At 49.1% G+C, this 11,490-nt stretch overlaps 1 protein-coding gene across 1 annotated transcript in view; it reads right to left on the minus strand.

The window, feature by feature from the left end:
* Nucleotides 1-1,405: 1,405 nt before the first annotated feature.
* LOC107298281 (iroquois-class homeodomain protein IRX-3) overlaps nucleotides 1,406-11,490 on the minus strand; it is a 26,752-nt gene continuing 16,667 nt past the window's right edge. The window contains exons 2-7 of the mRNA XM_015827654.1: nucleotides 8,464-8,758; nucleotides 4,768-5,950; nucleotides 4,288-4,379; nucleotides 3,479-3,650; nucleotides 3,117-3,183; nucleotides 1,406-1,844 (exon numbers count right to left, since the gene is read on the minus strand). Of these exons, the coding sequence (XP_015683140.1) occupies nucleotides 1,790-1,844; nucleotides 3,117-3,183; nucleotides 3,479-3,650; nucleotides 4,288-4,379; nucleotides 4,768-5,950; nucleotides 8,464-8,758 (1,864 nt within the window). The 3' untranslated portion in view covers nucleotides 1,406-1,789. The remainder of the gene's footprint in view (nucleotides 1,845-3,116; nucleotides 3,184-3,478; nucleotides 3,651-4,287; nucleotides 4,380-4,767; nucleotides 5,951-8,463; nucleotides 8,759-11,490) is intronic.

Here is an 11,490-nt window from a genome sequence, read left to right on the forward strand (position 1 = left end):
CGAATTTAATTTCCAACCACCCCCCCCATCACCCCCCACCCCCGTTTCCCCCCAAAGCCCTCCCTCCCTGCCCTTGCTTTTCCACGCTTCCCTCCTGCTGGCAGAAATGCAATGGGGATGGTGGGGGGGGGGTCTAACTGGCTTTCTTTGCACCGCAAAACCCCTCCCCAGAAAAAAAGGAAACCCCCAACCTCCTCAAAGGGGCGCCCCTATGCAATTGGGGGGAGGGGGGCAACGGAAGGGGGCTCAAGGGAAAACTGCTCTTTGGATACCAGCGCGGCCGGGCAAACTTACCTGGGCATCCTTTTCCGTCTGGAAATCGGTGAGCCTTTACTTCCGAGTAAACGCGGCCGGCTGCGAGGCAGAGGAGGAACGGTTCCCCCCCCCCCTCAATCCCGGGGCCAAGGAGGCGTGCCGTTTTCCGCCTGCAGAGGGCGCTCCGGATCCAGGTTTTAATCTCCAAAGCCAGAAGTTTGAAGTCCGAGACTGTAGCGTAGCGGATTCCAAATTGGCCCTTTCGCTTTCTGGAGGTGCTTTCGCTTTCCTCCCCCACCCTCATTTTTTTTCTCCCCCCCAAAAAAAATAAATAAATAAATAAAATTTAGCTTGGCTAAATGCACGTAAAATAATCGCAGGAGAGCACGGTCCCCCTTGCGCCAGCCCCACCCCAAAAGCGGGCCTGCGGGTCGCTGCGCTCTTCGCGCAGACCCCTTCCGAGGAGTGGCGCGGGGGAGGGGAGGGGGGGGAAACCAAGAGGAAGAGCCAGACTTTCTCTCTTTTTTCCCCGCTCCGAACCCCCCCCTCGATCCCCTCCTACCTCCCCGAGAGACCTTGCGCCTTGCTTAGCTGTAGAGACCCCCAGCCGGGTTTGGGGCTCCCGATCCAACGAGCCCCTCGCTCCGCACCGGGGGTGGGTGGGGAAACATGGCCTGCACAGACACCCCTCCCCTCCTCAAAAGGCTTGGCTTACTAGAACCGAGTGGCATCTGGGCCCACGCGGGAAACTTAATTTCACCCAGCCCCACGTTTGCAAAAAAGAGAAAGTTCAGTTCAGGATCAGCTTAGCGATCCTCAAGGCGGTCGGGTCGTTTAAAGGCAGGGGATCCCCAATTTTGAAAGGCCTGCCCCAAATTATAAGAAAGCACCCCCCCTCTCCGTAGAGAGTTCTTCTCTCTTTTTTTCTCTTTCTCTCTCTCTCCCCCCCTCTCTTTCTCTCTCCCTCTCTTCCCCTCTCTCCTTCCCTCCCTCTCTCTCTCTCTCTCTAGCTTCTTTCTTTTCCACAAAGCCGTGACGGATATTTCTCTTAGAAAAAGCACGACAGGTCTTCTCCAAGTGAAAGGAGTTTTTCTCCCCCCATCAAAATAAAAGGCAAATTCCAGTTCCAGCTGGTATCAGAAAAAGCGTAGTCAAAGTGGCAACAGTTTATTAGCCAAAAATATATACTTTCTTGTACAGTTTGGTTTCGCAGTTATGTACATTTGCGCGTGTATGCGCGTTAACGCGCGCGTTTTTACTCTATATACAAAAACAAAACCCCCCAAAAAAACAAAAACCCAGGAAGGTCTTTTATTTCTCACCAGGTTTCACCAAAAAAATACTTCACGGATTCAGCTAATCCAGATGATTGAACAGAAGTGGATTCCTGCCCCTCTCTCTCTCACACACACACACGCACACACAAACACACTCGTTTGTTTGTTTCATTTAATACACAGACATGCGTACAAGCTGTAACTATACAGATAATTTTATTTTACAACCATTAGAACAATAATTAAAAAAAAATTAACTATGATGATGACAACGCCGATAAAACCATAGCAGCATCGAGTTGGTTCTGTGGCCTAGAAGAAGAAAAAGGGGATACAGAAAAATTCAGATTTGGGTACGTGTTGGTTAAACAGCAATATTTGCTCGAACCAATATGCGAAATGCTAATCAAGGTTTCCTGGGAGTTTTCTTTAATTTAAATTTATTGTGGAATTAGCATTTGAAGGGGAAGAGTGAGGTCTCCCTTGGCCCTTCAGCCATAAAAAAAAAAAAAAAAAAAACCAGGGTCCAGTCTTTAAGGTGTTGGAATGCTTTTAATTAATTCAGCAGTACCACATTAATAGGTCTTCTGTACTTTGACTTGGGCCCCAATGTATTCTGGACCAAATCCTTCGTTTTAAAATTATTTTAATTACCAAAAAAATGCAGAATGCCACACAATTTGTAGCTGCCCTTTGGCTTCCCACTTTTTCATTATTCTCTGTGTATACCTGCATTTCTCCTTTCTGTTTTCGAGAGATTCATGAAAAATACCTCCCAACTCGGTTTTCTGATTTTGGTGAGCTAAAACATGCTCAATTCTCTTGTATTGTGCATATATTGTATATGCACAGACACAAGTAAAAAATAAAATAAAAAATAAGCACATTTCTGGGAGCTTAGAAAAAGGGCAGGAGCCAAAATGTTTTGTTTTTAGACTTAGATTTTGGTTTTCTTACTCCTGCTAATTTATATTTATGGTTTGAGCGGTTAATTATAATCTAGTAGTCTAATGGCTTCTTTCTCTGCACACATACTTTATAACCCAGTGCCAAACCTTTATCTATTAAACCACTTTTTAAATACAGCCCATTTTGAACTGCGTTAGGAACGGGAGGCAATGGAGAGCTTCGTCTTGCAGTGTGTTCTAACAACAACAAAAATAAAACCCATGCCATACACACATATTCACACACAGAGAGACAACTGTTGGTCTGAAACACCTCTATATCTCCCGAGTCGAGGTTTGTTTTTTTTAATAACTCGGGAGACGGGAGACGTCAAAATTATTTGACAGTAATTATACTTAAAAACCACAAAATACAAACTGAAATACTAAACTCGGCGAGGGGGGCAAAGTGCCCCCCTTTTCAACCATTCCCTAATCCCTAATATAATCTCGATTCCACTTTCATAAGTTTGCTTGGAAGTAACTTCAGGGACATTTTCTTGGGTGGAACGGCCCATTCAATTCCAAATAAAACCGATTTCTAAGCCAGTGCTTCCTCCCCACCCCCACCCCCCTGCACCCCCATTAACTTTCCCTTTTCATATATCAGCTAATCTAGGAATAGATGGACTCTTACCGCCTCTGAACTGGCTGGAAAGCGGTCTTTATTAACTTTTTCTCTACATCCAAGGCACTAGATCGATCTAAAACAAACGAAAGCAAACAAAGAAGAGAGAAATCCTTTTTTTTGTTGTTGTTGTTGTTGTCTGGTCGCAAAACTGGTTCTGAAACTCTGAAATAACCGGTCCCTGAAATTCCTCTCCTTCTTCAGAGCTTAATTCAGCGCCTTGGCCAAAACCAACCGAGCCAACAGCCACCATCACAAATAACCTCTGCTCCGCAATTCCCAAGCCCTGTTCTTCCATTCCACTTTCTTCCCCCCCTCTGATTCCTACCCCCTTCTTCCCACTCCAGGCCCACTCAGTTGCCGAGCCTTACTTCCGAGTAAGCAGTGAGGAAGGGGGCGAAGACTTGGGGAGCCCCTAGACCTCCAAAACCACCGTGTGACGTGGACGAAAACCAATACAGGCACCTCCAGGTGCAGAACAGAGAAGACATAAGCAAGAAGGTTGCTGAATCCACCGGGGCGGGGGGGGGGAACGGTTGGGCTCTGCAAACAGTCAGCAGCAAGGGAAAAAAAAATCTGCTTTTTGACTACAGCTGCCCTCCTCTGCTTCCCACCCCCGTTTGGGAACTGGCTGGGGGGCTTTCGTCTCCCCCCCCGGTTCGATTTAATTGCTGCTGCAAATCCAAAAGGTTCTCCCACCCGCGGGGGAAACTTCTGCAACAGACTAGAAGCTGGCATTAAGGCAACGTCAGGAAGGGTTTCGTTTTCTCCTAAGTATTTTAGGCGACTGAGCTAATCTGCTTTTAGGAGAGTTTCACCCGCCGAGATTCTTCTCGGGGTTCCTCCCTCCCCCCCCATCCCAGAAGCAAAATCAGAAATACGTTTGTTCATATTGTCTCTCTCAAGCTCTCTCTCACACGTTCAGTAGTTGTCGCGGGGTTTCAAATTCCCGAGGATTTTCCTTCCCACTTCTTCAAACCGCCTTCTGCAATTTTCGCACTTCCCTGTTTTGTTTTGTTTTTTTAATCTATTAACACATTTATTGGGGGTACCTTTGACTCTTTCACACCTCCCGGTCCTCCACTTCTGGGTACTGAATTAGGTTCACCAATTCGCCCCTTAACTGAATTCCTGGCTGGCTGACTGGCTGGCTTCGCACGACCCACTTGCCCGCCCTGACCCCAACTGAGGTTCCTGGCTCTTCTTCGCAAATTCTCCAGTCTTGTCCGACCGGCAGAAACCCCACCACCACCACCAGCAGCCAGCCCAGACCTGGATCCGCACATCAAGCTAAGATAGGAGAAGAATAACTGTTTCGGGGGCTCAGCAGATCGTGGGAACGCAGCCGCCGAGGAGCCCGAGTTCAAACGCGCTGGCCCCCTCCCAAAAGCCCTCCGCGGGCCATTAAACCGGGCATTAAGCCCAACGTCCCACCTTCCAGCCGCCCACCCCCCCCAAACTTCCTCCGACCCCCACATCTATTTCGATCCGGCCGAGAGGAAAAGGACCAACGGTTGACTTGCCCGCAGAGACCCAAGGGGGTCTCCAGCACCCCCCCCGCGCTCTCCCCCAACAAAGCATCTTTTCAGCTTGTTCCCCCCTCCCATCCGGCGGCTTGTCCACCCCCAGCCCCCCACCACCAACCCCATCCAGTGGTTACCTGTTCCGGCGGCTTCCGCGCTCGGCGCCTGGTCCGCCTGTCTGGAAAAAGCCGCCAGAGCCGCCGCTGCCGCCGCCGCGGGCGCCGTGTTGGCGTTGCCCCCCGCCAGTCCCAAGAGATGGGGAGTGTTCAGCAAGGTCAGCGGGTGGGAAGCGTGCGGGGGGGCGGCCGAGAAGGGCCGGCCCGACCAGCCGGCGAACTTGCCCAGCGGGCAAGCGGAGGGGAGCAGTCTGTGCGCGGGGGCGCCCGGGGCGGGTTGCGGGGTCGGGCCCAGAGGAAGGCACGGGGGGCCAGCCGGGGGGGACCCCCCTCCTCCTCCTCCGCCAGGGGGCGACTTGCGCGAGGGGTTATCCGGGCTGGTGGCCGTCTCTGCCAAGGACCAGATCTTGGGCTTGGCCGGCTGGACGGGCTGCCGAGCCGGGCTGGGGCTGCGGAGAGGCGGCGGGGAGCCCGGGGGTCCCGTCGAGGCGCGCCGCCGCGCTTCCACCGCCTTCAGGAAGCGCTGCTGAGCGCCGGCCAGCTCCTCGAAGCCGTCGGAACTCTCCGCCTCGTCCTCCTCCTCCTCCTCCTCCTCGTCTTCCGACGTGTCGCTGCCCCCGCGGGGCTCCAGGGGGAGAGGCAGGCGCAGCGCCCCCGCCGTCGCCGTCGCCTGGCCGCCCTCCTGGTCGGCCCGCTCGTCCTCCCCGACGTGCAGGAGCAGCTGCCCGGCTTGGGCCCCGGCTCCGTCCCCGCCGGCGGCGGCGACGGCACCACCGCCCTCGAAAGGTTCGGCGTCGCTGTTCTCCAGGTCGATCTCCTCGTCGTCGGGGTCGCGCTTGTCCGTCTCGCCGTCCTCGCTGCCGTCGGCCGTGCCTTCCTCGTCCTCGCTGCGGCTGCGGGGCGCCCAGGTCATCTTGTTCTCCTTCTTGAGGCGGCGGCGGGCGTTGGCGAACCAGGTGGAGACCTGGGTGAGGGTCATCTTGGTGATGATGGCCAGCATGATCTTCTCGCCCTTGGTCGGGTAGGGGTTCTTGCGGTGCTCGCTCAGCCAGGCCTTCAGCGTGCTGGTGCTCTCGCGGGTGGCGTTCTTGGGCCGGGAGGGGTCGCCGAACTGGTACTGGCCGTAGGGGTAGAAAGCCGGGTGAGGGGGCGGGAAGGCCGGCCCTTGGACGCCGGGACTGTCCTTCAGCTCATACTGGGTGCCCTTGGAGTGACGGCGGGGGAGAGAAGGGAGAGAGCGGGGAGAGAGGGGTTAGAAGCAGGAATGGGGACCCCCCCCTCCGCCGCTTGCTTGAAAAGAAAAGAAAAAAACCCCCACCCCAAACACTGAGCGTCTATGGAGAATCTCAGCCATCCAGGTCATATGAGAGTTGCTTTTTCAACCAGGCAACTGAAGTTTCTTCCATTCCCCCCGCTGGACTTTCTTGCTTTTCTTTGAAGGCGTTTCGCTTCTCATCCGAGAGGCTTCTTCAGCTCTGACTGGATGGTGGAGCCGAAGAAGCTGCTCGGAGGAGAAGCGAAAGGGCTTCAAAGAAAAAAAAAGAAAGAAAGCCCGGTGGGGAAAGGGAAGGGCTGAACATCCATTTGCGCCACTCCGGTGAGCCTGAGGACACACATAAACCTCCAAGTGGCCTCAACGACTCTCTCAAAGGATGCAAATGACCAGCCGTCTGCGAGGAGTATAAATCCTTCCGTTCCTCACCATCGGTCAGAGCTGAAGAAGCTGCTCGGATGACAAGTGAAATGTCTTCAAAGACAAAACAAAAAAAGAAACAAAAAAAAAAAACCCCAAGAAAGTCCAGTTGCCTCGTGAGAAGAAAAAAAAAAAGCACCATTGGGACACCCCAAACACTGGTTGATGGACCCAACAAACTCACTTATCTGAAAGTAACTGCTGTGGAATTTGGGACTGCCTTCCCATAACCCCCAGGTTTGACTGGCTTCTTGGATTCAGCCATTTCCAAACCCCCCCCCCCCCAAGTTTGTTTAATGCATCCAGCAGTAAACTAAAGCAGGGGAGGGGGCTGGCTTCGCAAGGCATATAATCCCCTCCCTGCAAAAGAAAACAACAACAACCCCCGAAGCCTAAAATGATGGCCAATAACTTTAGCAAATAACACAAATAGAGTCAGCAGAATCCTGTCCCGGACGGAGGCCAAGTGGGTTAATGTGAAAGACAGTTTTTACCAGGGAATCCTCAAGGATAAAGAGATTCTGCCTTAGGTATAGGTCTCCAGGTGGGGTAGGTTTGGCTGGAGGGGGGGAGAGGGAATTTCAACAAAAGCCTCCCAATCTTAAACCCTCAGACCTCTCCAAAGGGTTTTTTCCCTGAAACTCGTGAGGTCTTTTTCTCATTTTACACTCTCTTCCTGATAGAAACAAACTATTTTCTAAAAAAAGTAGGCTTAGTTTTTCTCTGCAGAAAAAGTAAGGCGGGGGGGGGGGCTGGGCTGGAAAAAATGAGGGTGAAAACCCTCCGTGCACCAGGATCTGAATTTAAAAAGGAGAAAGCAGCCCTGGGAAGGTTAGAAATTATTATTATTATTATTATTATTATTATTATTATTTTTAAAAAGGCTGTTTTCAATTTCTGCAGGAATAAAAGGGGGATCATAATGTCTGAATCTGGAAGAAGTCAGGGTATGCTGCTTTCTTTCGACAACCCCCCCTCCCCTCTTTTGCATATTGGAGGGGCCCGGGGATAAATTCTATTAAAGCTGCCCAACAATGCGAGGAGCTGTCAATCAAAAGCACCAGATCTGCACCTTCTGTCTGCTTCCTGTAGATGTGTAACTAAGGGCGATGGCGTATAGGTGATCAGATTTTACTTTCTGCAAAGCCGTCCTAGGCCTCTAAATCTCTTTTTTTTTCCTCTCCCCTTCTTTCTTTGGAGCCTTTGAAAAGCATTTTGAGCAAATAAAACAAGCCGTTCTCCAACTTTTCTCCCCCACCTTCTGTTAGGGAGCATCAAACTCACCCGATCTTCTCCTCTTGAACATTATTTCTCTCGCGTTCCTAAACGGGCTCTTCCTATGATTTACTCCTTTCTTTCTTTTTTAAATACGCCATTTATTCGTTGATATTTGAAGCTAATAAATCCGGGATGTTAAAAAGTTTTGAGCAAACTATGAAACGGCCAAAAACCTTTGCCTATTTAATAAGGGATTGAAAAAAACCGGACACCCGACCCTCCGGAGCTTTTTTCCTTGCAAGCTGCTTGAGCAGGAAAGCAGCCGAACCTCTCCGGTGGGTCTTTCCCTTCTTCCTAGGACCCCCCCCCCCAATCCGTTCCCCCCTCCCCCGGCTCAGAAAAGCCGAAGAAGCGCAGAAAGAAGGACTTTAAAAAAAAAAAAAGCCCCAGCAACAACTATTGGCTTGAAGATCTCCCGGCTGCTCTTTTTAAAAAGCCGAGAAGAGGGAAAGAAAAAAAAGAAAAAAAAGAGAGACTGGGACTTTTCTTTTTTCTTTTTTGCATTAAAAAAAGAGGGAGAGGGAAGGGGGAAAAAAAGGGGGGGGGAATTCTCCCCAGCAGCTGGCTGGTCTGGCGCTGCCGGTGGTGGAGCAAAGGGGAATCGGGTCCGCGCGTAAAGCTCTCCAGCCTCTCCCGGCTTCAGTCTGGGGGTCCCTTTCCTTTGCAAGTTGCAAAGGAAAGGAGGGGGAGGGGGACAAAAAGTCGGGGTTCGGGAGGGAAGAGGCGGCGCGTTAAGTTTTCCTTACCAGCTGCGGGAAGATGGGAAGCTCGGCCGCGTAAGGCAGGAAGGCCCCGTAGCCCTGAGCAGCCGCGGCTGCCGCGTAAGGCGCGCCGTACATGGAGGATAAGACGCCGCAGAGCGAGCCGGCCGGGCTGAGCTCGGCCCCGGTGCGGGAGCCGCCGCCGCCGCCTCCTCCTCCTCCTCCGCCGCNTCCTCCTCCTCCTCCTCCTCCTCTTCTTCTTTCTCCTTCTCTCGCTTTTTCCGCCGGCGACCGCCGCGCCAAAGGCTCCCGCTTGCCGCCTTCCCCTTTGCCTATTGATCTGGGACGGACTGCGGGTCAGGTCCGCGCAGGATTGCGGGGGACTTCGTGGAACTCCCCGCCTTTGATTGACAAGCCGGAGCCGCGGCCTTAGGCCCCGCCTCTTTCTTTTCAGCCCGGCTGGCTGGCTGGCTGGCTCGGCTTCCTCGCTGGCTCTTCCTCTCCCGTCCCCCCCCCCCCGCCGCCTTTCCTTTCGTGACGTCGCCGCCTTTGATTTGCGTGCTTTTCAAAAATCGGGCTCCAGCCGCGCCAATCGGATCGCCCGTTTGCCGAGCTTCAGCCCCGCCCCGGCATCGGGACTTCGCATAATAACAATAACCTTACCCTATTTGTTGTTGTTGTTGTTGTTATTATTATTATTATTATTATTATTATTATTATTATTATTATTATTATTGTTGTTGTTGTTGTTGTTGTTGTTGTTGTTGTTGTTATTGTCCAACAGTTATTATATTATATTATTATATTATATTATATTATATTATATTATTATATTATATTATATTATATTATATTATATTATATTATATTATATTATATTATATTATATTATATTATATTATTATATTATATTATATTATATTATATTATATTATATTATATTATATTATATTATATTTATTATATTATATTATATATTATAATATTATATTATATTATATTATATTATATTATATTATATTATATTATATTATATTATATTATATTATATTATATTATTTATTATATTTATTATATTATATTTATTATATTATATTTATTATATTTTATATATAACAATAACAACAAAACAACAGTAATAATAATAATAATAATAATAATAATAATAATAATAATAATAATAATAATAATAATAATAATAATAATATAGGTAGACAAAATGCCAAATCCAGTCTGAACATCTGGCTGACTGTGCGATAATAATAATAATAATAATAATAATAATAATAATAATAATAATAATAATAATAATAATAATAATAATAATAATAATAATAATAATAATTAATAATAATAACCTCTACTAATATTAGCCCCTTACTGGGAACCGAACTCCGTGTGAAAGGGGAAAGAATAGAATAGAATAGAATAGAATAGAATAGAATAGAATAGAATAGAATAGAATAGAGAATAAGGAATAGACTAGACTAGACTAGACTAGACTAGACTAGACTAGACTAGACTAGAATAGAATAGAATAGACTAGAATAGAATAGAAGTTGGAAGGGACCTCGGAGGTCTTCTACTCCAGCCCCCCCTCCCCCCTCAAGCAGGAGACCCTATATACCATCTCAGACAAGTGACTGCCTAGCTGCCCCTTCTTAAAAATCTCCAGTGATGGAGCGCCCAGAGAACGTGGGGGGCGGGGGCGGGGGAAATTGAGGAGGATGATTTATTGCTAAAGTAAACCTGGGTAATTTGTTTTGTTTTGTTTATTTGCAATAAATATCTAATTCATTCATTGACGTTCCTCTCCCACGCCTCCACCTCCTGATTTAGCTACTCCAGCAGATGTTGTAGTAACTCTCCTGCGATTTGGGTCGCCTCTCCGCTCCTCTGTCTTTCTGTCCCTGGCGTGCCAAAACGTTGGGGGCCGTTTTTCGAACGTGGAAAGAATTGATACCATAAGTGATGGGAAAACCTTAAAGGGGAAAAAAACACCAAATAAATCAATGAATGAATGAATAAATAAATAAAGGACGGGAAGCGAAATTCAGCGTCCCTGCCAGTTAACGGAGTTTCCAATTTTAAGGTCAAAAGTGAGGAAAGGCCACAAATTAATTAAAGGGAGGGGGGGAGGAAAAAAAGAGAGAGAAAGAGAGATATCAAAAGAGCTCCGTGGATCCCTGACAAATGCCTAGTACGAAAAATAAAACACCGGTGGGACGGCCATACCCACGCGCGCAGAATGGCTATGGGACCTCTGATAAAGCTTTGGGGCTTGGTGCTCTGTCTTTAATGAAGATCTTTATAAACTTTGTCTGTGTGTGTGTGTGTGTGTGTGTGTGTGTGTGTGTGTGTGTGTGTGAAAGGTGGCACAACAGATCCTGCCAGGATTTCAGCAGGACGAGCCTGAAAAATGGATCAATTTACCGGCAGAGGGGACAGCTCTTCACTCCGTCTCGCAAGGAGGCGAAACATTTAAGAGTCCTTCCAAGCCAGGGCGTTTAATGCGAACCGGAGTCACTCCGAAGCGAGTCCCACGCGTGTTCAGTGGGACTTTATAGTCCCGCTTACCGGAATCTACGATCGCAGCTTTTAAAAAACATGAGCACAGTCAGCCCCGAAACTTGCAAAAAAATGTCCCTCAATTGCCCTGTGGTTCTTTTCGCTTCCCCTCGCGAAGCGGCGTCCCTCGAGATTCCGGGCCTTATTGTGGAGCTGCGTTGCTGTGTTTTTGTGAAAAGAAGCCAGCCTCTTGAATATTCACCCCCCCACCCCCCCAGACACAGGGCTTTGGATTTCAGCTAGAATATAATTACAGCTACCTAAAATATAGGTCAGGAGGTTTTGCTGCCTTTCCTGGCGCTTCACACACACACACGCAGGGAGACGGGGGGACGCCCACGCTGGGGGTGCGCGTGTGGATTAGAGACACATAGGCGCGTCTTGCTGGGTCTTTCTGTCTGGGTCTTTCCTCGGCTAATTTCGGTGACTTTATATTCCAGGAAATCGGATGAATTGACACCCCCCCCCCCGGCCGCACCCATCAGAGTTCCCAAGTGGACATAT

The sequence above is a fragment of the Protobothrops mucrosquamatus genome, unplaced genomic scaffold (genome assembly GCF_001527695.2).
Source record: "Protobothrops mucrosquamatus isolate PMUCROS unplaced genomic scaffold, P.Mucros_1.0 scaffold3844, whole genome shotgun sequence".
In the NCBI taxonomy this organism is placed as follows: Eukaryota; Metazoa; Chordata; class Lepidosauria; order Squamata; family Viperidae; genus Protobothrops; species Protobothrops mucrosquamatus.